Genomic DNA, 27964 nt, shown 5'->3' with positions numbered 1-27964 from the left:
CCCGGCCCCCCGGCCCCCCGACCCTCCCGCGGCCCGCGCGGTGCTGGCAGCTCCCAGGCAGGCCTGCCCGCCCCGCCCCCCGGCCCCCCTCCTCCCTGGTAAGCGCCCCCGCCGGCTCCCGGAGCAGCCCCCCCATTCTTTCCAGACCCCCACGCCGGGGCGCCCCGCGTCCCTCGGCCCCCCTCGTCGCCTCTCAGACTTGGCCCCTCGGGCCCCCGCCCCCCTTGCCTGGCCACGCGGGGAGGGCAGGGGGCCGTGGGAGGCGCCGAGGCTGTGGTGATGGGACCCCCTTCTTCGTTCCCCCTAGGCCAGCCTCCGGCCCAGGAAGACGGGGCCCGCCCGTGGGGAGCTGCGGCTGCAGAGGCCCGGCCCGGGCCCGGGGCCCGGAGGGAATGGCCCCCGGGAGCCACCGAGCCGCGGCCCAGGTGAGTGCGCTTCCCCCCAGCCCGAGCCCGCCGCGAGGGGCGCTAAGCCGGGGCCCGGCGCGCCGTGGCGGCCCAGACGGAGCGCACACAAAGCGCGGCGTGCGGCCCACGGCGGCCCGCGCCCACGGCGCCCCCGGCCCACGGCGCACCCGGCCCACGGCGCCCCGCGCCCACGGTGCCCCGCGCCCCCGGCCCACGGCGCCCCGCGCCCACGGCGCCCCGCGCCCACGGCGCCCCGCGCCCACGGCGCCCCGCGCCCACGGCGCCCCGCGCCCACGGCGCCCCGCGCCCACGGCCCACGGCGCCGTCCGTGCCAGCGGGCGCGGCGCCCGACTCGCCGCCTGTGTGGTTTTCAGAGCGGGTGGAGACTGACAGTTTGGGGACCCCCAATGGGGGGAGATTCCCGGGACATCCGGGGCCCAGGTTGGCAGGACTAGTTGCAGACACCCAGGAACCAGCCTGATGGGTTGGCAGGTGAGTGATGGGGGGCCAGCAAGGTCCCCTCTTCTCCTGAGTCGAAGGAAGGTCGAGATTTGGGGGTGTAAAGACATTCCCCAGGTTCCTGCTTTCTTGGGACGGGGGTCTCTCCCATATTGTCCAGTTGTCACAAGTGGAAAAACTATGGACAGAGTTCGGGGAAGGCCGGGCTACTGTTGGCAAACAGAATCAGCGTTCCGATTTGTATCCGAGAGCCACAGACTCTGACAAGGGCAGGGGTGACCCTGCAGAAACCTTCATTGGAGACTGAGAAACCAGCTTTTGTTCCACTATAGAATTAAAAAGCTAATGTAACCTTCACATGAACTAGGCTGTTTCCTGACACATAGAGGATGCTCTATGAAGCTGGCCAAGACTCACTTCTGAATGACTTCTTGAAATTTTTGAAAGCGCATCTTACTTTATGAATCTTCTCTTTTCCCTATATTCTCAATGTATGGTAAGGAACTGCTTTAGTGGAATCCCTGAAATTCTGGCATGCTGTTTCATCATTATTTTCTTTTACAGAATTATTATCTCTTCTGGAATTTGCTTTTGGACATAGTCATTACCTAATATCTCATTGCTTTGGATTTGTTTCTTTTGTGGTCTCTAAACCAATTTCTATTTATATTATGAAAAGAAAGGATGTCTTGATTATTTCTGCCTTTTAGAAGTTGTTTAAAGTGTTTCTATGCCCTACTGGTTAATTTTTTATGTGTGGGGTTTTTTTGTGTGTTTGTGTGAGGCAGTGGGGTTAAGTGGCTTGCCCAAGGCCACACAGCTAGATAATTATGAAGTGTCTGAGGCCAGATTTGAACTCAGGTCCTCCTGACTCCATGGCCAATATCTATCCACTGTGCCACCTAGCTACCTGCCCCTCTAGGGGTTAATTTTTGTACAAGTTTTATATAGTGCAAAGAAATCTGCACATTCCTTAGTTGTCCCATTTAGAAGATGCTGTAATGGGGGGCAACTAGGTGGCACAGTGGATAGAGCACCAGCCCTGAAGTCAGGAGTTGCCGAGTTCAAATGCGGCCTCAGACACTTCATAATTACCTAGCTGTGTGGCCTTGGGCGAGCCACTTAACCTCATTGCCTTGCAAAAACCTAGAAGATGCTGTAAGTCTTTTTTCATTAGTTTTCTTCAGAAATTCTACATTTCTAACTGCTCGTTTTTCTTCTCATTTGTTCATATAGGTTCCCCTGACTCTCTCCTCCTTCATTTGATCCAGTTCATAATTTTTTAATTTCATCCATTTTTTGTGACCCTTTCCATCAAAGATTTCTCTCACTCTCTTCCTTCTCTTTTGCCTGGATTCTCCTTTTCTGCTTCACAGCTCCTCTAGTCATTGGTTTCTCTCTTTTCTCTCTAAACTTCATGTAACCAAAGCCTCCAAGGTCTCCATTCCGAGCTGTCACTGCCTTGTGGGGCTTACCCCATGGCGACCCCTTTTCCATGTTCTTGCTGGTGTCAGAGAGGCCAGTGCTCCATGGGAGGGAACGTTCCCTCCCTCTCTGCAGAGAATCCAGGCCCAAGAAAATGAAATGACAGCCTAGATCACCCAATTCCTTAGAGCCAGGACTGGAACACACACACACACTCAAACACATCTATATATTTGTTTGTTCAAGTTTATAAAAGTTACTAATTATGTCAATAGAAAAGGCCCTGGATGAATCCAGTTATCTTTCAGCTACAGATTTCTTGTTCCTCACAGGGATGCACCAGATTCCAACTCTGCACCTATTTCTTGGCTGATTGTCCCTCTCCCCACTAACTTCTTTAAAGACTGCTTATCTTCTCCTCCTTGACTTTGAAAACCTTCCCAACATGGCCCCATCTTACCTTTCCAACCTTTTCAGCTTGATTTCCCTGCTTGGACTCTAGAATCCAGCCCCACTGACCTACTGGCCTTTGCTCACCTCTGTCCCTCCCTACCTAAAATGTTCTCTTTCTGCCTTCATGCTCCTCTGGTTTCTTCCTTCTAGGCAGAACTTCTCTACCACTTTCTTGTGGAGTACTCTCTCCTCCTCCTCCTCTCCTGGGATGATTCCCAGGACATTTTGGGGCTGAGGTTGGTGCTACTGATTTCAGAGCTGCGGCCCAGGGACCAATCTGATTGGTTGGAAGTTGAGTAATGAAGGACCAGCTATGACCCCTCTTCTGAATCTAAGTAAAGTCTAGATTTGGTGGTGTAAAGATAGTAAATGTATCTCAGTTGCATTCACAGAATTTTGACTGAACCTGCCTCTAAACAGAGCAGGTCTGAGATGGAGTGGCAGTCATTAAATAGCTGTTTAACTCTTTTAAGTTGCAAGAAGCAGATTTGCATCACAGACAATTTCTAATGAGCTAGAAACAGTCTTTCCTTCCAATTTGGATTTGTGGGGTCTTATTTTTGGTTGTTTCTGAATTGAATTGTTAAATTTAACCATTATCCTTTCTGGAATTCAAAGCCTTGGGTTTCTTGTTTTGCTTTGTTCTTATTTTTCCTGAAGGTGACCTGTCAATTCCTTCCCATTGGAGTTTCATTTTTAGGTGCTGGAAGTTCTGACCAGTTCACTTGATTTCCTTCCTGATTGTATTTGTTACCTAGTCATTTTCTAGGAGACCTGTGGTCCTTAAGTTGCCTGTGTACATCCTGCCTTTCTTTGAGCTCAACATATTGCTTCAGTAGTGGGAAGATTTTCTTTTACTGTTGGTTTTTGCTTCTCTTCTGTGTTGTCCTTCACTGTTCTGTATTTCCATTCCCAATCTTTTCTTTCCTTTGGGGTGCCTTCCCCTGAGAGATTCAAGTATTTCCTTAGCCTCAAGTTACTGACAGCCTAACAGAAGACTCCACTCTAAAGAAGGATGAAAAGAGATTAAGTGCCAAAGGTTAAAGTCCCAAAACTGGGGAGTGGTATAGAAGTCAGAGAAAAACCAAAGAAAGTAGGCCCCATAAGAAATAAGGAGATGTCTGAGATGAACTTTCTCCTTAAAAGACAGTTTGGAGTTCATAACTCCACCCCATAGTGGTGGAGAATGACTGAGGGAGGCATTGGAGAAGACAAGAGGTTAATGAGTATCTATCACATAACCTTCAATAAAAATTCCTTGGGGCAACTTGGTGGCACAGTGGCTAGAGCACTGGCCCTGGAGTCAAGAGGACTTGAGTTCAGATCCGGCCTCAGACACTTCATAATTGCCTAGCTGTGTGAACTTTAATTTAAAGTTTTGAGTTTCAAATTCTGTCCCTTCCTGCTTCCTTAATCTCCACCCTCTCTGAGGCAGTAAGCAATCAGATACAGGTCACTCATGTGCAATCATGTAAAACATTTTCACATCAGCCATTTTGTACAAGAAGAATCAAAAGAAACAGAATTTGGGGCGGGGGCCAGCTAGGTGGCACAGTGAATAAAGCACCAGCCCTGGAGTGAGGAGGACCTGAGTTCAAAGGAGCGTCAGACACTTAATAATTGCCTAGCCCAAGTCACTTAACCCCATTGCCTTAAATAAATAAAATTTTTTAAAAAAAACAACAGTGAAAGAAAGTTAAAAATAGCAAACTTTAGTCTGTACTCAAACAGTGCTACTTCTTTCTCTGGAGGCTGATGGTATGCATCATTAGTGTTGGATCATTGTATTGTTGAAATAGTTAAGCCATTCACAATTTTTTATTGTACAATATTGTTTTTACTGGTTACAACTTTTTCCTTGTTCTGTTCACTTTGCATCATTCCATGTAAATCTTTCTAGGTTTTCTATTGAGATTTTTAAAATAGGAATTCACAATAAAATAACAAAAGTTATTTTTTTTGCATAGGATGCATCCATTTTTAAACATGTTGGCAAAAAATGTGTTAAACATTTGTTGGGAAATATAGGGGATCCCTCCCAAGTCCTAGAGTATTTTAGATCTAGTCAGTCTCTTTTGTATATGGCCCATTTTTTATTTTTAAGGTTTTTGCAAGGCAAATGGGGTTAAGAGGCTTGCCCAAGGCCACACAGCTAGGTAATCATTAAGTGTCTGAGATCGGATTTGAACCCAAGTACTCCTGACTCCAGGGCCAGTGCTTTATCCACTGTGCCACCTAGCTGCCCCAGGCCATCATTCTTTGACTTGTTCTCCAAAGTTTCTAAAGATCTGGTGATCTGTTTAGATCATATCCTCCTCACAAAGAAACTAAAAAACATTTTACTGATGAATTAGCTCAAATAAAGCCCAAGGAAATTAAATATTGCTCTTTTAAATACTAAAACTAACCTCCCTTCTCCAGCCTAGTTACCCTTGTTTCAATTTAGTGAAAAATTATAATTGATTGGTAAATTGAAGAGATATATAAAAGCCATCATTAAGCAAAGGTATGGGCTGTTTGTCTATGCCACATCATGCTCAGGGTGACCTCAAGCCCACATTATACCAACAGATAACTCTTCTTCACTTGCCTGGGGAACCATCTCGTATCACTCATTGCAATCCAGATTCTGATTATTAACTATCTCTTTAGAATCCTGTTCATGAGTTCGTCTGGAAGCCAGTTAGATCTTCTTTAACCTTGTTCTCTTTAAAGTGATCACATACAATTCCCCTCTCAATCTTCAGAATATACTAGACTTGTCAGCTTCTCATAAACTTTTTGCAGAATTTGTTTGAAAATATGTCCCTTAGGGCCAGCTAGGTGGCACAGTGGATAGAGCACCTGTCCTGGAATCAGTAAGACCTGAATTCAAATTTGACCTCAGTTAATAATTACCAAGCTATGTGACCTTTTTCAAGTCATTTAACCCCATTGCCTTGAAAAAAATAAAATCAGATAAAATAAAACATACCACTTACATCAGCTCTGATCAGGAAGAAATTTCACATCACTTTCTCCTTTTTACCCCCACAGATCTACCTACTTCATGAATAGAACACATTCTTTCTCCCTGATTTCGTAAAACATTTCTCAATTTCTTTCCAACTGATCATTATGCTCTTCATGATGTTTTCAAGTGTTGACCGACAGTCATAGCATGGCCTTTGGACAAATCCCTTCTCTGTGCTTGTTTCTTCCTCTAAATTAATGATGGTTTGATGAGAGAAATTCTGAAGCATCCCTCAGTTCTCTATCCTGTCCTTTTGATAATTTAGGTGTTGGTGACCTTCAAAGATGTGGCTGTGGACTTTACCCAGGAGGAATGGGACCTCTTGGACCATCCTCAGAAGGAGTTGTACAAAGAGGTCATGCTGGAGAATGCCCAGAACCTGCTCTCCGTAGGTAAGGACACTTCCCCTGATAACTGAATCTACATTCCTACTGTTCAGGGTTTGCAGCTTGATTTATCAATCATCATAAAGAGAAAAATACTGGTCTCCCATGTCCTGCTCATCTGTTGTCTTAGAAAAGGTTGTTGCATTGTGTGATAGCAAATTGAGTTTCCTTTTTAGCTTCTGAAACTTTGATAGCTTCAAGTCAAAGACCAAATTGGTGGGAAGCATCACAGATGTAGAACTTATCTCAGAGGTTATTTAGTCTAACCTCTACTTCCTTGCATTATCAGCACTATAGGAGTAGAGGTATATATGTTTGAACATAATGGAGTGAATCTCAAAGTGGAGCATCTCTGTATCCACAGCCCTTTCCATAAAGGGAACTAAATTAATGAATTTCTCCCCAAACTCAACCATAACTGATTCTCATGCTCAGGGCTTCTAGTTCCTAGAGAATTTGTGATCTCTTATTTTGAGCAAAGGGAAATACCATGGATGCTGGAGCAAGAAAGTCTGGGGAGCTACAGTCTAGGCGAGTGAGGTGAAAACCAGTGTGTGAGAATGGTGATTACAAGAGGTGACTGTCGTATGGTGTAACAAGTTTCCAGATTTGGGGGCAGGAAAACCTACCTTGGAATTCTTTTTTTCAGAGATTTCTAACTGTGACTTCCTGGGAAAGTCCCTAAACCAGTGAGCAGCCTCAGTTTTCCCATTTGTAAAATGAGAGAGTTGGATGCCATGGAACCCCCCTGAAAGTGTAAAAAAGGGGTTAGACTAACTAATATAAGCTCTTTATTATATTAATGTTATATCCCAGGCCCCATATACTGGGAACATGGTGAGTTACCAGGGCTTTCTCCTGCTCCCATGGAGCTCACAGTCTGCAGAGACAGACAACATGCCAACAACCATGTAGAAATCCACCATGACCAGAATAAATTAGATCAGGTCAGAAAAGGGAAGCCCTAAAGTGAAAGAGAACTGGAATAGGTTGATTGTGGAAGGTGAGCTATTGCTGGGACTTCAGGAAACCTGGGGCAAGCATTCTAGGCAACAGGGATAGGGAGGAAAATCCTCAGTGTCAGGAAGTAGATTGTCCTGTTCACAGAACAGAAAGGAGGCCCCTGCAACTAGATAATAGTATGGAATATATGGGATGAAAGAGGACTGGAAGATGAGGGGAGAGCTTGGTGATGAAATGCTTTAGCATCTCCATTGGGGAACCATTGGCTAGGTCAGGTGAGAGCTTTAAGAAGACAAACTGGACACTGAGGGCAGGGAGAATTGACTAGACTGGAGGAAACTGGAGGTTGCTGGATCAACCAGCAGGTTCTTGAACATCTCATGTGTGAGGTTATGGGGACTTGAATGTTGAAAATGACAGTGTTAGGAGAGAAGGGGGTGCATGGGAGAGGTGTTACCCAGATGACCCACAGGACTTTGGAACAGATTGAACATCAGGCTAGTGAGGGTGAATGAGGGAGAATGGATGAGCAGGGCAGGATTGTCTTGCCACAAGAGGGCCCAGTAGAAATGATGTCACTTCAGTTTGTAGGGGACCCAGGCAGCCTGGTTTCATGTTTTCTTCTCTTTCTCATTCAGCAGCACATGAGGGGGAATAGAGCCTGATGCCATATGTGGAAGTCATCCAAGACTAAGCTTTGCATAAATCATGAGCACGAGCCCCTTTCCTGATTTCTGTAGCTCAATCTCTGTTTCGTTCTTGGAGAATCATTGTCCAGGTTCATGTAGGTTCATAAAACTCGGTTTAGGGAACTAGGAGGTAGAGACACCCAAGTTTCCTGTGTAGGAGAACCTTCAGGAACCTAGAAAGAAGCCCTGGATCTTCAGTAGGGTCTTGTCTGGTTCCATCTGGGTTAGAACATAATGCAGGAAGCTCCAGTCTTGACAAGTAATATATTGATAAATGATCAACAAACTGGAAGCTTAATTTCATAAATTACTTTGTTGTTGCTGTTTTTAGCAATGTTTATTTTAAAAACCACCTTTGTAAGGATAGAATTTCTTCAGTCTTAAGTTTCTGTTTTCTACTGCCTGCAAACCAGCTACACTCTTGCTAAAATTTTACTGAATGACCTATCTGTATTATCAAATATTCCTTTGGGAAACTGCCAGGGAGACAAGAAGTTACATAAGTGGAAAATAGGAAGAAGTAAATAAGGAGGGTCTGTGCATGTGGTGATAATGTGCATATGAATAAAGAACCTTCCTGGACATTTGGAAACTTTGGGATGTGAAGTTGAAAGAATATACTGTACTTGAAGCAGAGTATGATGTCATCACTGCATGATGCCAAAACCATTTTAAGGCTGGTTGTAGTGGCTTGGAATCACTGCGAAAGTCATTCTATTACAGTGGACACATGAACTGGGGCCACCATTTACTTCTTAAGGTGTCATTGATAAATGTTTAGCACAAACTACTTGAATCACTATTTAGACCCTCCAAGGGCTTTGTGAACCCCTAAATGGCAAGGGCTGCAAGAGGACTAAGTGAAACATGCTATCCACTTCCTTAGAAAAGGATGATTGAAGGGTGGCTAGGTGGCACAGTGGAAAGAACACCGGCCCTGGAGTAAGGAGTACCTGAGTTCAAATCCAACCTCAGACACTTCATAATTACCTAGCTGTGTGGCCTTGGGCAAGCCACTTAACCCTATTTGCTTTGCCAAAAAAAAAAAAAGAAAAGGATGATTGACTCAGATTATGTTTTCAGTCATGGGGGAATGCCATGTGTTTTTTTTTTTTTTTTAAGCTTTTGCAAGGCAATGGGGTTAAGTGATTTGTCCAAGATCACACAGTTAGATAATTATGAAGTGTCTGAGGCCGGATTTGAACTCAGGTACTCCTATCTCCAGGGCCGGTGTTCGATCCACTGCACCACCTAGTTGCCCCATGCCATACATTTTTTAAAAGTTCTGTTTATCACAAGAAATTTGTTTTAGTGAGCAGAGATACATTTTTATAAGGAAATAAATAATGGAGGCACTAGGTGGTGCAGTGGATAGAGTACAGACCCTGGAGTCAGGAGGACCTGAGTTCAAATCTGGCCTCAGACACTTCATAATTATCTAGATGTGTGACTTTGGGCAAGACACTTAACTCCATTGCCTTGCAAAAAAAAAAAGAAAAGTAAAAGAAAGAATGGCTATTCCAAAAAAGTAATGAGCCACAACAAAATCTCTTGTGCCTTAGGTTGCTGAAATCAAAGAAGCAAGATGGAGACCAAGCTATGAATTTTGGGGAGTACATTTTATTACCAATGATTATGTGGGGATACCTCCTCAAAGCACATAGCACTGAGTGTCCAGAGAACAAGGTTTTTATAGTATTGGGGTGGGGTGTATTGTGAGCAAGCAGGATGCAGAAGCAGAGATGGCAGTTAGATATATTTCCTTGTCAGACTATTACAAACATGCAAACCCGTGGCCTAGTACAGATCTTGCTTTATGTCTTAACATGTTTCCCGAGATAGAGGGAATCGCAGATTCACGGGCTTTTCAAAGGTTCAAGGCGAATGGAATTTACTACCTTATGGTTCCAGCTGCATCTGGGGGAAGGGGAGGCAGTCTTGGGAAGAAGCAGGAATTTTACAGATACAGCAAAAGGATGAGGTTAACAAGAGTGTTCTTGTGTATCTCAGATAAATTTAGGATATATCCTATGACCCCCAGAGTCAAGCATTTGGGTCCTGTCGAATTATTCTCAGACCCAAAGGCGCCTAGTTAAGTTTATATTTCTGAGGAGTTTCTCAGGGCCCAGAACAGTGTCAAGGATCCCTTGTATAGAGGGATTACACAAATATTGATATTGTACTTAAAGGTAAATACTAAGAAAATCTTATAGGCATTCATCATCTTAGATCACAGACACTAGATCACCAGAGGAATTAGATCGTGCTTACACCTAAGCTACATTATGAAATAATCGGAGTCTTTTGTTTGTGCACCAAATGGTATAGTGTTTATGAAGAAAGATTGAAGGAGCAGACAATGAAAGTGAATGTGAAGCTGCAGTACAAAGTGGAGACAATTTGTCTGGTACTGTGGACAGAGCATGCCTAGTCATTAGTTTCTACTTTCATTTGCTTGGGTCAAGTCATTCTGAGTCATTCTGAACCCATAGCCTATATCAAAGGTTTGTTGTGAGCATCCAGTGCGATTGTGTTTGGGGCTCTTTGTGAATGAAATCATCCTTTAGTTTTGGGCTGATGACATTTTCAGAGAATTGATTCTACCCATTTAATTATGAAGACTTTTCTCTTTGCCTGGGGAAACGAAAAGTAAGTCAGTTTATATTCTGCCACTGAAGAGAAAGGGTTATAATTATATACACATATATCTAATAGTTAATATATAGGTATGTATATGTAATTATATATATTTAACATTTTTTTCTTTTAGGAGGAGAGATCAGGCTTGAAATAAAAGAGACTTCTGCAGAGATCAACCTTTCTTTGGAAGAACCTCCCAAGCCAAGACTCATGAATGATTGTGCCTATGATTACACTGGGAGAGAAAGTCCCGCTTTATGTAAGAAAATCCCCTGGGGAGAGAAACCTTATGAACGTGAGTGGTGTGAAAAGACTTTCATAAATAAGGAAGATCCTGTTTGTCATCAGAAAATCCACAGTACAGAGAACTGTTATAAATATAATCAGTGTGAAACAAATAAGAGAGGTCTTGTTCATCATCAGGGAAACCACACTGGGGAGAAATCTTATACATGTAATCAATGTGGAAAGACTTTTATAAGTGAAAACCATCTTATGATACATCATTGGAGCCACATTGGAGAGAAATCTTACGAATGTCATCAATGTGGAAAGACTTTTTCCAAGAAGGACCATCTTGTGGTACATCATAGGCTTCACACTGGGGAGAAACTTTATGAATGTAATTGGTGTGGAAAGTTTTTTGCACACAAATTCAATTTTGTTATACATCAGAGAATCCACACTGGAGAGAAACCCTATGAATGTAATTGGTGTGGAAAGACTTTCACAAATAAGAAAGATCTTGTTGTACATCAGAGGATCCACACCGGGGAAAAACCTTATGAATGTAATCAGTGTGGAAAGACATTCACAGTAAGCTCTAGTCTTAATAATCATCAGAAAATCCACACTCAAGATAAACCTTATCAATGCAATCAGTGTGGAAAGAATTTTACAACTAAAACCCATCTTATTTTACATCAGATGATCCACACTGGGGAGAAACCTCATGAATGTAATTGGTGTGGAAAGACTTTTAAATACCTCAACAGTCGTGATAAGCATCAGAGGATCCACACTACAGAGAATATTTATGAATGTAAGCATTGTGGGATAACTTTCACAAAGCACTCCAGTCTTGCTCAACATCAGAGAATCCACAGTGGTGAGGAACCATATGAATGTAATCAATGTGAAAAGACCTTTAAAATTAAAACCCATCTTGTTTTACATCAGATGATGCACACAGGGGAGAAACCTCATGAATGTAATTGTTGTGGAAAGACTTTCATAAAGAAGAGCCAACTTGTTCATCATCAAAAGATCCATACTGGGGAGAAACCTTATAAATGTAGTCATTGTGGAAAGACTTTTACATATAAGGGCAGTCTTGTTGTACATCAGAGGATCCACACTGGGGAGAAACCTTATGAATGCAATCAATGTGGAAAGGCATTCTCAGAGAGTGCCAGTCTTGCTTATCATCAGAGAATCCATACTGGAGAGAAACCTTATGCATGTAATCAGTGTGGAAAGGCTTTTAGACAGAAATTCAGTTTTATTGTACATCAGAGAATCCACACTGGAGAGAAACCTTATGAATGCAATCAATGTGGAAAGAATCTCACAAATAAGAAAGGTCTTATTCTTCATCAGAAAATCCACACTGGAGAGAAACCTTATGAGTGTAATCAGTGTGGAAAGACCTTCACAAATAAGAGAGTTCTTGTTGTCCATCAGAGAATCCACACTGGAGAGAAACCTTATGAATGTAATGAATGTGGAAAGACATTCACAACTAAGGGCCACCTTGTTGTACATCATAGGATCCACACTGGGGAGAAACCTTATGAATGTAATCAATGTGGAAAGACTTTTGCAAGTAAGAATCATCTTGTTGAACATTATAGGATCCACACTGGGGAGAAACCTTTTGAATGTAATTGGTGTGGAAAGTCTTTTACACGCAAGTGCAGTTTTGTTGTCCATCAGAGAATCCACACTGGAGAGAAACCTTATGAGTGTAATCAGTGTGGAAAGGCTTTCACAACTAAGAGAGAGCTCGTTGTACATCAGAGGATCCACACCGGGGAGAAACCTTATGAATGCAGTCTATGTGGAAAGACATTCACAGTAAGCTCCAGTCTCGCCTATCATCGGAAAATCCACACTGGAGAGAAACCTTATGAATGTTATTGGTGTGGAAAGGCTTTCACAACTAAGAGAGAGCTTGTTATACATCAGAGGATCCACACTGGGGAGAAACCTTATCAATGTAATCAGTGTGGAAAGGCTTTCACAGTAAGCTCCAGTCTCGCTTATCATCGGAAAATCCACACTGAAGAGAAACCTTATGAATGTAATCAGTATGGAAAGACTTAGACACAACTCTGCTAAACAGCAGAAAAATCGTAGTAGAGAGAAACGTCATCAGTTTTTAGTGTGGCAAAACCTTCAGGCAAAGTCCAACCTTATTTCCTGTCAGAGAAATCATCTGACTGTAATGACTGAGGAAAGTCAGTCAAATGGAGTACAGAGCTTCTTACCAGAAAATTCACTTGGGCACAAGCCTTCTCTGAATTCAAAGTGGAAGTGACTAGATCTAGCTCAAGCTAGCTGACTATAAACATGAGGTAATTGGTGACCATTTTAACTTGCTGACCTTGGCCTGCTCACCACTGGTTAATACATCAGTCTATCCCCTTCCCATTTCCCTGAAAAACCCACTCTGACTTCTATCCTATAGACAACACTTTTGGAGAGAAAACAAGATGGAGATGGGATGGAATGGAATGGGTTCCCATGGAGTGTAGTATGGACCAGCAAGAAACCCTAAGGAAGAAGATGGGCATCACGCAGCAGAGGATTGAAATGGGTCACTAGAGCTTATTAGATATCCTACTTGGGGACTCTAAACCATTTCAGTTTCCAGTCAAAAATATACCAATGGTCCGTTAGGTTGGCCAAACATTATCTTAAGAGAAATTTATTTAGGGGGAAATAAATAAAACCAGCGTCACAGAGGTCCCATAGAGCTCTGACCAGGTATCAACAAGGTAGCTCTGAGAGCTACCAACAAGAATTGGGGGGGGGGGGGGCACAGTTCAGGAGAACCTGGGTTCAAATGTGACCTCGGACACTTAATTGCCTAGCTGTGTGACCTTTGGCAAATCACTTAACCCCATTGCCTTGCAGAAAATGACAAGGGACTAAGGAGTTACCTCCCTTCTAGCAAGCAGGAAGGTGGGCAAGAAGACTGCTGGGAGAGGGAGAGTCAACAGGTACAGTTCCTACAATTGGAAAATGCTATATTACCCCCAACCCCACTGTCTATAAACAGTCAAAGGAACTTGGAAACAATCACTGCTTGTTTTGGAACTAGTTTTGACATAAGACATAGGGGCTGCTTGAAGTGTACATTTGTGAGAGAATTCCTTGCATCAAACTTTGGATCTGACCATGTTTCTGGTCAAGTCTAACCATAGTCTATAGTAAAGGATCTCTAAGTTGCAGATAAAGGTTGCACAGTTCCCAGACATACAGGACAAGGTTCAAATAAGGTCTTCAAGTTTTCTCTCAGTTCCCACAACTGAATGAGATTTCTCACAAGACTTTGGATCATACACATAATTGATTGGAAAGGGAACTATACTAGATCAGAATAAAGTCAAAGACAGCATCCATGTGGTGCAACCATTTATCACAATTACACTTACTGTCCTAATCCCCTCCATTCCCTCACTGCTTTGGAGCTGGTCACACCTGGCCTCTTCAATCTGTAAGGCTAGCGGTCCCTGGATGTCCATGGCATTCATGTGTCCAAAAGAGGCAAGTCCTGTGTAGTCATGGGGCATTTTGGGCTGCTGGTCCTGTGAGGTTGACAACCACCTGATTGAGTTCTGCTTCCTCCATAGACCTTTCTGTAGGTGGAGAAATTACAAGATCCTTCTATGGAATAGCCTTAGATCTACCAAACATCATCATGGGCCCATTTGCCTCACCAGAATGCAAGTCCATTATTGACTACTCAGAGGTCAGGATGGATCTGGAGGGAGTCCCTTTCTTGCTTCAGGGAGTTCTTGATGGCTGGGTGGATGGCCTTTAGCTCTATCCATAGGACTCTATGTCTACTTGCAGTCTTCAAAGGGCTGGCATTGGTAGGGTGGAAGACTAAAGCTTTACCCAGGATACTCACTGGAACTAAAGGCATTTCCATCTGTGAAAAGCTTCACCTGTTATTTCCCAATTGATGCCTCTATGCACTTCATTTAGCCAATGGATCAGGTAATGAGGGGTAGGGGTGTCACCTGTTCCACATGCACAGTTAGATGGCTTATTCCCTGAGGGCCCTGGCCTAGCCCTTTCCTATAAAGACCATTTCCATTTTACAGGGTTGGCATGAGTGGCTGAACCCAGACCCCTAGGGATTTTTTTTTTCCCACCCAAGTGAAAGATGAGTAATTGAGACCTTACAGGGACAGCATCTGGGTCAAGGACTCTAGCCATCAGCTGCTTCTCTCGGGTGGGTAAGGGGCATGCCTGATGACAATATCTGGGAGCTTCCTATTCCAGAAGTGCATTGGCAGGCTCTTGCCATTCTGGTGAGTCCTTGCACTCCAGGGAGCCTGGATGGGTGAGGTTGATGTCTTTGCCATGAAGTTATCACCTAAGGGCAGTGCTTGACTGCCATCAAAAGCTGTTGCTCTGAACTCCAGTGAAGAGTGAAGGACTTATATGTGAGAGCACACTAATTCTAATCTTCACTTTGACCATAACCATAAATTTACCCCTGGACTCTAACCTTAAATTTCAGATTAGAGCTAGAGTTGCGGGGGGGGGGGGGGGGCGGGTGTTAGTTTTTGAGTTTAGGCTTTAAGCAGTTTTCAGGTGAAGAAATCAAAGCTACCAATAATATGAAAAAAAGTGCTCTAAATCATTGATTAAAGAAATGCAAATTCAAATAACTGGGACCACTTATCAGATGGGTCAATGTCAAAAAAAGATGATTGATTTTGCAAAATCACTAATACATTGTGAGCTGATCCAACTTTTCTGGATAGCAATTTGGAACTACACCTGAAGGGCAATAAAACTTTGCCCTTTATTCTAGTAATAGCACTGGGAAGCTATATCTCAAAGAGATCATAATAAAGGTGTGTACATGTACAAAAAATTGTGGCAAAGAATTAGAAATTGAGGGAATGTCTATCAGTTATAAAAGGTTGAACAAATTGTGGTACATAAATGGAATTTTAGAAGAAATCAAAAGAATACCTTCTATCCCAAGGACAGAACTGATGTCTGAATAACTGAAGCATTTTTATTTTTAACTTTTTTCTTGAGGTTTCTCTTTTTTTTTGTGGAAAGGTGGTTATGTTTACTTTTACAACATGACTATTGTAATGTTTTTCGTGACTACACATTTATCAAGTAACTTGCTTTCTCAGTGAGGGGGAGTGGAGTGGGAGGGAGAGAATTTGGAACTCAAGGTTTTGGAAGTGAATGTTGAAATTTGTTTTTACATGTTAACTGGGGGAAAATGAAAGAGAATAAGAAGTGAAAATAAATGAAAAGGGGAAAAAAATCATTGGGGGCCAGACTTCAGAAAAATCTAGAAAGACTTGTGTTTTCTATAAATGAAAGAAAACCCTGCTAGAGTGAGAAAGTTGTAGACTTTATTCACAAACACTGCAAGATAGGGGTACCTCATTTTCATAGGCTTTCAGAATTTGAGAGGTCCACCCATCCCTAATATGAGTTCCTCCCCCTTTTGTATTAGCCATGATATGCTGATGAACCCTAGTCTGCATGGGGTGTGTATGTGTGATGATATTCAATTACCTAATTTTGCAAACAGTTGTAATAGGCCAGTTTTGTGATTGTCTGGGGCCATTCCCCCTTTGTAATGGATTAACTAGGGACGGACACACACACACACACACACACAGAGCCTATGAAGACCAAGGCCTTACATTCCTCATAACCTACAGAAACTGCTGCTGACTGAAGTGAGCAGAACCACCAGAACTTTAAAATTTGTTTATCCTTTGTTTTTCCTTTAGCTCTGATACTTCTTTCACAACATAGGAAAATAGGTTTAACATAGTATTTGTGTGTATGTGTGTATATCTTGATGTCAAGGAGAGGGGGAAGGGAAAAAATGAATTTTGAAAACTGTCTTTAGGGAGCTGCAAGGTGGGGATTCCCAAGTGACTCATAGAAGGAGCCTCATTTATGAGACTGAAACCTCTGTGATCTTCAGTGTTGGGTCTGCTCAGGTTTCACCTGTATTAGAACCTGACAAAGGTTCTAATCACTTAAGTGATTAGGTGTAAGAAAGAGAGGTGCAACTAAAGTCAGTTTGACTACTAGGAGAGAGCAGAATGCAATGACTGAGGTAGAAGCTGGGCCTTGGGTCAGCCCTTGCCCAGTCAGTCCATCAATCAATAAATATTAAGTACTGTGAACCCTAAAAGTATAAGCACCTTAAGAAAAATAGGATTAAAACAGAAAACTTAAACAGGAAGTTTTATTGTCTGGGATTTACCATTAGCCATCACCCTAAACTGAGTTGATGAGAAAACTTAATACTGCAACTAGGGAAGAGGGAACAGAACATCCATAACAAGAGTAGTCAAAACCTTAAACTTATCTGTAGACCAATACTTTCTTTACTGAGGGAGGTGATATTTTTTAATGAGTTTAAATTCCAAGAGGACAGGGCAAGTATTCATTTCCAAGTTTAAAGGAGGACACAATTCTTCCCTAGACAAGTCTTTTCAAAGTCTAAAGGATACATTCCATTCTTCACAGCTAAGAAAATCAACCTTTGACCAAGAAAATAATTATAAAAACTTACAGTAATTATACCTTGACAGTACCTTCTATGTTCTATCCAGTGTTAACCCTAAGCCTTGAGCTCAGTCTTGAAGATAGTTTAAGAAGGAACAGATCATGCATATCACTCTTGGCTGATCTGCTTGGAAAGTGTTTTGGAATGCAGATACATTTAGTTCAACTGGAAAATAAGGAAATGCAAGGGGTGAGCATCCTAATGGTTTTAGAATGTGAGCAGAATTAGGGAGGAAAGCCTAGAAACCAAAATAAGAGCTCAGACATTTCTTGGCAAAGATGATGGAGGGGTTTGCTATTTACTTCTCTAGCTCATTTTACAAATGAGTAAACTGAAAGGGTAAAATTACTGACCCAGAATCACCCATCCAGTAAGGTTCTGAGGCCATATTTGAACTAAGGAAGATGAGTCTTCCTGACTTCAGGTCTGGTGCTCCATCCACTGCTCTAGCTAGCTATCATTTACAAACTAACACTATGGGATATCCACTTTATAAATATCTCATTGGATTCTCCTAACCTCAGGAGTTAGCTATTATTTGCTCATTTTACAGAAAAAGAAATTGTGGCAAAGGTCTTTGACCAGGTCAAGAAAGTTGGTACCTTGAGGCCTAGCATGCAATTCTACTTCAAGGTGTATTCTGATTTTTAAAGCAAGACACTGAAGAGGTTCACACAGACATGGGATGGAAAGTGGGAGAATTGGGCAGACACTTGCTAGGGGACAGGAAATGATATATATATATATATTTTTTTTTTTAATTTTTAGGACCCTAACCAGTCAATATAATGAATTTCAGTTTACTATATAAATGATTTATTTTAATAGTGGCTCATGATGATATATTGATTAAATGAAGGACAAATACACATATTACTTTATGTTTTTAAATAATGCATTTTAAAAGCCACCTTTGAAAGGACAGAATTTCTTCCGAGTTTCTTTTTTTGCTCCTCCTGGCAAACCAATTACATTATTACTGAAACTCTAATCTGCATTGCCAAACAATTCCTTTGAGAAGCTACAAGGGAGACAAATAGTCACCTAAGTGGAAGATAGGTTCAAAAAAGGAAGGTCTGTACATGTCGGTGGCAATTTATACATGAATAAAGAACCTTCCTAGAAATTTGGGAACGATTAGATATGAAGTCCACAACATATGAAGCACTTAGTCTGGTGCAATAATTGAAAGCATAACAAGCCTGATGGAGATGGTTTGGAAACACTGCAGAAAGCATTCTTTAATGGTTGAAACATGAACATGCTTGTTGTCCCAGAGAAAAAATATCTTTGTAAAAAATTGGATCATATACTGCTGTAAGGTCCCACTCATAGATTTGTACAAGAAACCCTCAAACCATTTCCTAAAACTTCTGAGGGCTTTGGGAACCATTAATTGGTAAGGGGCTGCAAAATGACTAATAGGGAAGCATGCAGTCTGCTTCCATATAAAAGGATGGTGGACTTGGGTGCCTTTTTGAGACATATACAGACATGGGAAATGCTAAGTTGTGTTTATTCCATGTAATTTATTTTAGTGAGCAAGGCCATTTAAAGAGAATTTTAAAAAAACAAAATGAAAGAAAGTAGTAGTGGCTAAAAACAAGTAACGATCCAGAACAAAATCTCTTATGGTTCAGGGAAATACCAAAAGTAATGCTGACATTCATCATGTGATCTCAGATATACAGAGGAGAAATTAAGATGGAAACTGATCCCCAGGGATGTTATGTTATGCCTATAGATAAGTTAGATGATGAAATGATCGGAATGTTTAGTGTTTGTGCATCAAACCGGATCATGTTTATGAAGAGAGTTTTGAAAGTGAAGGTGAATTGGCAAGATTGAAAGTGGAGACAGTTTCTCTGGTACTACGGACGGAGCATGCCCAGTCACAGGGTTTGAGTTCTAGGCTCAGCTGCTCTGATTTGGGTCAAGTCACTCCACCAATCTGAACTCATGGCCCGAGTTGTGAATATAATGAGAATGCCGCCTGTGTCAGCAGGTTTGTTGTGAGGATCCGATGTGTTTGTGTCTGAAGCTCTTTGTAAATAAAATCATTCTTCAGATGTGAACAAATGCTATTTTCAAATGACTGATTCTGCCTGTTCAAGTTTGAAGACTTCTCTTTGCCTGGGGGAACAAAGTAAATCAGTTTATAGTCTGCGAATTGAGGGAAAGGTATGTATATGTGACTAGGTATGTTTACTCTAATTCTTTTAGTAAGAGATCAGACTTGAAATCAGAGACTTGTGCAAAGATAAGACTGGAAGAAAATCACTAGCAAAGATTCGTGAACGACGCTTCCTGTGACTAGACTGGGGGGGAAGTCTGATGCTCTACATCAGAGAATTCGTCTTCGGAGAGAAACCTTGTGAATAGAATAGCTGGAGCTCCAGCTTTGCTGTGCCTTGGAGAATCCACGCTGAGAGAAACCTCATCAGTGTAATCACGGTGGTGAGGGCTTTGGGCAAAAATCAGTCCTTACTTCCCATCAGAGAATTCCTACTAGATAGAAATCATAGCACTGGAATGAATGAGGAAAGTCGTGCAAATGGAGTACAGAGGTAATTAGCGGAAAATCCAGTCCAGGCACAGGCCAGCTATGGATTCGGCTTTAATCTTCCTTTGCAGCCGGTGTTCACGCTGGAACGAAGTCTGGACGTGCTCCTGGAGGGCCCCGGGGAAGGGCGAAGGCAAAAGTAGGCAGTAGATGAAGGAAGCTGCTTTTGCAAGAGCTCTCGTGGCGCCTAGGCGCCCGCCTGTCGGGAAAGCCCGGGCGCAGGCTCAGCAGCCCCGCGCCGGGACCCTGGTAGGGGTCCTCTCGTGGTTGCAGACAAAATCTCTTACACAACCGGGCTTTTTTCGTAAGGGTCGGGTCAAATAGCGAGGCGCAAACTGTATCTTTTAGCCGGAGATCACATCTAGAAGGCTAGCTGAGAAGCCGCCTTTTGAGAGGAGTCCGGGAAGCGCCCGCAAACACAGGGAGAACCCCTTCTGTCCTTGTCATGGCGCACGCCCCCGAGGCCGCGGCCGCGCCGAGGGGCTCCCCAGGGAAGCTTTCCGGAAGAGGAGCGCCGCGCCGGACGGGGCAGCCGCACAGGGGCCCTGCGGCGTCGGGGCGAGTTGGGGGGCGTCAGCGTGCCGCGGGGGGCGCGGGGACCCGCGGAATCCTTGGTGTGGGGGGACCCTCCCTGGGCTCCCCATTCCGGGGCGGGGGCCAGGCGCCCCCCACGTGCAGACCCAGGGTGGGCGCCGGTGAATGCGGCTGAAGCGCCCTGAAAGGGGCCCGGGGGGCCGAGGGGGGACCAGTCTTCGGGGAGGAAAAGGGAGAAAAAAGGGGAGATCGGGGCCTCGCCCCCCGCGTGCGAGCTTGGATGGAGTCCCCGCCCCTTCCCACCCACGTGACCCCGCCCGCCAGGGGGAGGGGCCCGGGCCCCGCTCCGAGGGAAAGGGGCGGGGCTCAGCGGCCGCGCCTGCGCAGAGGGAGAGGCCCCCCCCCTGGCGGGCGGGGTCTGGTAAAATGGGAGCGAGGCCGAGCCGGGAGGAGGAGTCTCGGGCGGGGCCTGGGCTCCTGGCGCGGCCTGTGATTGGGCGCCGGGCGGGCTGGCCCCGCCCCTCCCCGGAGCCGGCCTCCTCCGCAGGGTGGGTCTGCCCTGAGCGCGGGGGGACCCCCGGGGACCCCCAGCCTCCTGGCCAGGAGGACCGGGCGGGGGCCAGAGGGCATGGCCCCCCAGGAGACGCAGCCCCCCCAGACCTGGCCGACACCCGGAATCGTGGGACCCGAGTCTTGCTTCATCCTTCTTCCCTTTTTGTGGCTTAGCAAGGCCCCGGGGTGAAGTGACTCGTCCAAGGTCACCCCTTATGAAGCGTCTGAGGTCGGATTTGAACTCGGGGCCTCCTGACTGCGGGGGCCCGGCTCCATCCGCTCGCCACCCCTGCCCTTCCTTCTCAAAGAAGACCACCTCAGGGAGGTGAGGCCACGACAAGCCCAGGAGCTGCATGGGGAGGGGGCTGTGCCAAGTCCCTGCCTCCCTTTCCCCATCCACAGCCGTTTCCAGAGTGGGAATCATCAAGTGGCTGTGGAATTCCTGCCTTTCATTGCAAGGAGCAGATTTGCACAATAGGGACCAGGGGCCGAGAGATGGCAGGCAGTCAGGGTCAAGTGACTTGGCCAAGGCCACACAGCTAGGTCATTATTAAGACCTCTATCCACTGCTCCATCTGGCTGCCCTGTGAAAACTGAATAATTAAGCTCTAAAATAAACATCAAGGAATTTAGGCGAGACATGAGGCTTGTTATCATGAGGTTTAGAGAAACTCTCTCAGTGGTGACCGTTCTAGAAATGTCTACCGAAGTTGAAAAGAGCTTTCATAGAGTATATTCATCGAAAACACACACAGAGCCGGCACCATTTAGTGACCATCCAGTCAGGTTAGGGTATAATGATGCCGTTGATTACTTGATGGTCCTCTTCCCTGTCCAGGAAGTCTGTCTGATCTGTGTCAGAGCTGGTCAGCCGCTGCACCCGAGTCTCCTCCCTGACTTGATATTTATGTTGTTTTCAGACACAGTATAGACATAAAACCTGGGATTTCTTCTTTCCAAAACATCACGAGCACAGGAATATTTTTGAGTTTCCTGCTTTCCTGGGATGGGGATCTCTCCAATTATTGTCATAAATGCAAAAGACAATTGCTAGAGCTAGAGGAAGGCTGGGCTAATATCGGCAGTCATCATTCAGATGTGTAGTGGAAAGAAAGAGACTTAGACAAGGACAGGGGCAAACCTTCAGAAACCTTAATTAAAGGCCAGGAAACTAGTTTTTATTCAGAAATATTTTTTAAAAACTAAATTAACTTTCACATAATCTGGGCCATTTCTTGAGACATAGATGATGGCCTATGAAACTGGCCAAAGTTCATTTTAATTTTTTCAAAGTGCATATAGAGTTTATTAATCTTCTCTTTTTTCCCATATTTTTAAATGTGTGATAGCTATTTTAGGGGGTGGCTAGGTGGCAGTGGATAAAGCACCGGCCCTGGAGTCAGGAGTCCCTGAGTTCAAATGTGGTCTCAGACACTTCATAATGACCTAGCTGTGTGGCCTTGGGCAAGCCACTTAACCCCATTTGCCTTGCAAAAACCTAAAAAGAAAAACTATTTTAGTGAGCCCTAGAAATTTTGGCATGTTGTTTCATCATTCTTTTCTTTTACAAAGTTATCATTTCTGGGATTTGCTCTTGAACACAGGCATTACTTAATATGTATTTGGTTTGTTTCTTTTGTGATCCCAACCATTTTCTATTCTTATTTCATTATGGAATGAAAGGATATCTTTTTTCTTATTTAGGTTTTTGCAAGGCAGTGGGGTTAAGTGGCTTGCCCAAGGCCATACAGCTAGGTCATTATGAAGTGTCTGAGGCCAGATTTAAATCCAGGTACTCCTGACTCCATGAGTCAGGTGCTTTATCCACTGTGCCACCTAGCCACCCCCCAGGATATCTTTTTAAAAATTGGTTTCATGGTCTTTCTGTGCCCTAGTGGTTAATGTTTGCACAAGTTTCATATAGTGCAAAGAAATCTGCACATTCCTTGGTTGTCCCATTTAGAAGATGCTGTAAGTCTTTTTATATTAGTTTCTTCAGAAATTCTACATTTCTAACTGTTCATTTTTCTTCTCAGTCATTCATATAGGTTCCCCTTCCTCTCTTCCCCTTCGTTTGGTCTTGTTCTTAATTTTTTAATTTCGTCCATTTTTTGTGACCCTTTCCAATAAGGATTTCTCCCATTCTCTCCCTACTCTTGGGTCCCAGAAATGGAAGGTCTTTTATGCAGTTTGAAAGGCCTTTTTCCTGCCCCTTCATGCCAATCATAGGCTGGGTCACAATCTGATGGATACATTGGTCCCCATATACTTACGAATGAGCAAGAACAGCTATCTCCTTGAGCTGGCAAAGGAGAAGGTCCAGACCTACCTAAGAAAGGTGGGGCACACCGGGCTTAATCTGACTTTTTGATCAGATGGAGGCTACCTGCCTGTAAGGCAAAAAGATAGGCAGAGCCCAGTCTTTGTAATGTAAACTAACAGTCCTGCCTTCACTTTCTTGTGGAACCCAAACACTCACTTGGTCTTCACTAGGTCTTTAGTATCTAAATCTTTAACCATCAGCAACAAATCCAGTTTGCTTTTAGCTATAGATTTCTTGCTCTTCACACAGGATGCTCCATATTCCGACTCTTCACCTTTTTATTAACTGGTTGCCCCTCCCCAGTAGCTCCTTGCCTTTTCCTTCTTGACCTTGAAAGCCTTTTCTAACACGGCCCCATCTTAGCTTTCCAGCCTTTTCATTGACTCTTTTGCCTGAACTCTAGAATCCACCACACTTTTCATTGCTTACCCCTGATACTCTACCTGAAATGTCCACTCACCTTTTCTTGGCCACCTGGCTTCTCTGGCTTCTTCCTCCCAGCCAGAACTTCACTGCCACTTTCTTGTAAAGAGGACTGTTTTCCTGGCCTCCCTCCAACTCCTCCACCCCTTCTCCAGTTGGGGGGGGGGGGGGAGATTCCCAGGACATCCTGGGACTGAGGCTGGCAAGACTTGGTTCAGAGCTGAGACCCAGGGACCGATCTGACTGATTAAAAGTTGAGTAATGAGGGGACAGCAATGATCCCTCTTCTCCTGAATCTAAGTAAAGTCTAGGCTTGGTGGTTTAAAGATATTAAATTCACCTCTGTTGTGTTCACAGAATTTTGATGGAGCCAGTCTCTAACCAGAGACAGGGTGGGAATCATCAAGTAGCTGTTGAATTCCTTACTTTCATTGCAAGGAACAGATTTGCAAAACAGGGATAGCTCCACCTTGCTGCATTTAAGGCAGAGAAAATATTTTTATATTTGTCCCATTACTGACCAGCTAATTTCTGAACCAGATTGAGAGAACCATGGTTTGGGTAGATATAGGACAAAAGCAGTTAATTGTAATTAGGATCAATAAATGAATGATACGGGATCAATTCAATCTGTTTCCAGGACAGGTCACTCTGGGCTTTCAGGCTCTCTGGAACATCTTCTTACATTCCTTCCTCATTTCTAATAAGCTGGAAATAGTCTTTCATTATTCCAATATCGTTTCCATTGTATTGGTTTCTGGGATTGTTTTTTTTTTTCCATTTCTGAATTGAATTGTTACATTTAACCATTATCCCTTCCAGAATTTTCAGACTTGGATTTCTTGTGGTGTTTTGTTTTCTGAGGGTGATCTGTGAATTCTTTCCATTGGAGTTTCATTTTCAGGTGCAGAAGTTCTGACTCATTCTCTTTGATTATTTCCTTCATGATTATGTTCATGTTACCCAGTTGGGTTCTAGACCTATGATCCTGAAGTTGCCTGTGTACATCCTGCCTTTGAGTTCAGAATGTGTCTTCAGTAGGGGTCAGATTTTCTTTTACTGTTTTTTTTGTTTTTACTTCACTTATACTTTCCTTCACTTTTATGCATTTGCATTCCCTATCTATCTTTTCTCCTTTTGTTTCCTTTGGGGAGGCTTCCCTTCCCAAATTCTAGGTTTTTTTAACCCCTTAGCCTCAAGTACCTGACAATTTAACAAAAGACCATACTTAAAAGAAGGATGAAAAAGGACAGACTGAGGAGAAGGTCCCAAATCTGGCCAATGGTGGAGAACTCAGTCACAGAAAAACCAAATAAGCAGAACTACCTAAGAAATGAAATGTCCTCTGAGACGAGCTTTCTCCTCAAAAGAGGCTTTGGAGTTCATAACCCCTCCCGTGTTGGTGGAGAATGGCTGAGGGAGGCACCGGAGAAAGAAAGAGGTTAGGAGTAGCTTCTGATGGATGTGAGTTAGGGAATCAGAGATCACATAATCTTCAATAAAAGGACAGCCTTCCTTTAGTAAATATTATGCTTTGAAAAAGAGTGACTCATGGGACTTTAGACAAAAGGAACACCTTAAAAATTCTAGGGAATCTCTGGAACAGAGTAATTAATCCCTCAACTGTTCAGAAGTAAAATAATAGAATAAAGGAAATGAAATGTGAAATATGAATTGCAAATAGATGATAAATCAGATCTTATTTGTTTTTAATTTAAAGTTTTGAGTTCCAAATTCTATTCCTTCTTCCCTCCTTAACCTCCACCTTCCCTGAGGCACCAAACAATCAGATATAAGTTACACATGTGCAATCATGTAAAACATTTCCAGAGTAGACATTTGATACAAGAATCCTCAAAGAAAAGAAAAAGAAAGAAAGTGAGAAATAGTATGTTTCAGTCTGTATTAAAATAATATGCTTCATCATTAGTCTTGAATCATTTGTTATTACTGAGAATAGTTAAGCCATTCATAGTTCTTTATTGTACAATATTGCTTTAACTGTGTACAACATTTTCCTGGTTCTCTTCATTTTACTTTGCATCATTTCATGTAAGTCTTTACTGGTTTTCCAGTCAGATTTTTTTGAAAGAGGAAATCACGGGGTGGCTAGGTTGCGCAGTAGATAGAGCACCAGCCCTGGAGTCAGGAGTACCTGAGTTCAAATGCGGCCTCAGACACTTAATAATCACCTAGCTGTGTGGCCTTGGGCAAGCCATTTAACCCCTTTGCCTTGCAAAAAAAAAACCTAAAAAAAATTAAAAAATAGGAAATCACACAATAAAGAATAACAATTCTATGCATAGAATGCATCAATTTTTAAAAACATTGCAAAAAACATGTAATAGGTGGGACATATAGATGACCCCTCCCAAGTATCATGCTATTTTAGATCTGGCCAATCTCTTGTATATGACCCATCAGTAGACCTCCTAACTCATTTTCTTTATTTTTTTTCTTTATTTTTTTCTTTACGTTTTTGCAAGGCAATGGGGTTAAGTGGCTTGCCCAAGGCCACACAGCTAGGTGATTATTAAGTGTCTGAGGCCGGATTTGAGCTCAGGTCCTCCTGACTCCAGGGCCGATGCTCTATCTACTGTGCCACCTAGCCACCCCTAACTCATTTTCTTGACTCTTGTTCTCCAAAGGTTCTGGAGATCTAGGGATAGATGTCAATCATGTATTTCTCACAAAGAAACTAGTAACATTTTCCTGATGAATTAGCTCAAACAAAACCCAAAGTAATTAATTATTTTTAATAATGAAGTTATCCTCCCTTCTCCAAATTAGTCTTGTTTTGCTGCAATGAAATATCATAATTAAGCAATATATAGAATTGACAAATGAAAGCAATCACTAAGCAAAGGAATAAGTATTTAGGGTATGATCCATTGTGCTCAGAGTGACCTCAATCCCACTCTGTAGCAATTTCACTTGCTTGGGAACCATCTCATATCATTCATTGCAATCCAGATTCTGTTTAAAAATCTTTTTAGAATCCTCTTCATGTTTTCATCAACCATTCTGGAAGCCAGCTAGATCTTGTCTTTAACCTTGTTCTCTTTAAAGTGATCACATAAAACTCTCCTCCCAATCTCCAGAATATCCTATTCTTGCCGGCTTCTTATAAACTCTTTACAGAATTTCTTTTAAAATATATCACTTACATCAGATCTGATCAGGAAGAAATTTCACATCACCTTCTCCTTTGCTTCCCTCATAGATCCACCTACTTCATAGCTGGAACACATTCTTCTCTCTCATTCCAGCTAAGTGGTGCAATGAATAGAGAGCACTGGCCTTGGAGTCAGGAGGATGGGAGTTCAATTCCAGCCTCAGACACTTGATTCTTACTGACTGTGTGGTCTTGGGCCAGTCACTTAACCCTGACTGTATCATACCCAAGGTTATCTCCCATTGCCTGATTCATATCTGGCCACTGGACCCAAATGACTCTGGAGGAGAAAGTGAGGCTGGGGACTTAGCACATCTCCCCTCACTCCAATCATATTTATGTGCTTGTGATGGCACCACCTCCCTGATGTTGTGCTCTTCTTTGAAAATGAAGGACAAGCATTTCTCAGCTTCTTTCCAATATTAGGCTTTCTTGTCAGTAGTTTCAAGTGTTGACTCTGACACTTGAAACAAACCTGGCCTTTGGGCAAATCCTTTCTCTGTGCTTCAGTTTCCTCCTTTAAATTGATGCTTTGACTAGAGGAATTCTGAAGCATCCCTCAGCTCTTCACCCTGTCCTTTTGATAATTTAGGAGTTGGTGACATTCAAGGATGTGACTGTGGACTTCACCAAGGAGGAGTGGGGCCTCTTGGATGATCCTCAGAAGGAGCTGTACAGAGAGGTCCTGCTGGAGACTGCCTGGAACCTGCTCTCCATGGGTAAGGACGTTTCCCCTGTTAACTCTGAGTCTCCATTCCCTAATGTGCAGGGTCTGCAGCATTTATCAATCATTAAAAAGAGAAAAATGTTGGTCTTCTTTGTCTAAGAGACGAGGTCTTCCTGCTATCCAGTTGTGATTAGTTCCGCATCTGAGACGCTTCCACATTGATTTGATCTTTGACTTGAGATTACCTAGAACTTCAGAAGTAACAAGGGAAACTCTCAGTATGCTATCACAATGCAAAAACCTTTTATGACACAACTGGACAGCAGGAAGACCCTGTCTCCTAGACACAGAAGACTAACATTTTTCTCTTTTTAATGATTGATAAATGCTGCATACCCTGCGCGAAAACCTGCCTTGGAATTCTCTTTCAGATATTTCTAACTGTGACTTCCTGGGAAAGTCTCTAAACCAGTGAGGAGCCTCAGTTTTCCCATCT

General features: G+C 43.3%; 1 protein-coding gene across 4 annotated transcripts; it reads left to right on the top strand.

The window, feature by feature from the left end:
• LOC141511005 (uncharacterized) lies at window positions 1-27878 on the top strand. Of its 4 annotated transcripts, none has more exons than XR_012475234.1 (4): window positions 259-425; window positions 6023-6149; window positions 10566-13659; window positions 27394-27878. XR_012475234.1 is itself a non-coding variant. In XM_074220359.1 (3 exons), the coding sequence occupies exons 1-3, from the start codon at window positions 393-395 to the stop codon at window positions 12758-12760; spliced, it is 2355 nt and encodes a 784-aa protein (XP_074076460.1). In that variant the 5' UTR covers window positions 1-392; the 3' UTR covers window positions 12761-19446. The 4 variants fall into 4 exon arrangements, 1 of the variants encoding a protein (XP_074076460.1); XR_012475238.1 differs by lacking the exon at window positions 27394-27878 and adding an exon at window positions 19455-20240; XR_012475243.1 differs by lacking the exon at window positions 27394-27878 and having other exon boundaries at window positions 10566-13011; window positions 13574-15206.
• Window positions 27879-27964: the final 86 nt, after the last annotated feature.

The sequence above is a fragment of the Macrotis lagotis genome, chromosome 1 (genome assembly GCF_037893015.1).
Source record: "Macrotis lagotis isolate mMagLag1 chromosome 1, bilby.v1.9.chrom.fasta, whole genome shotgun sequence".
Taxonomy (NCBI): domain Eukaryota; kingdom Metazoa; phylum Chordata; class Mammalia; order Peramelemorphia; family Peramelidae; genus Macrotis; species Macrotis lagotis.
This window is presented reverse-complemented; position numbering and strand designations above follow the sequence as displayed.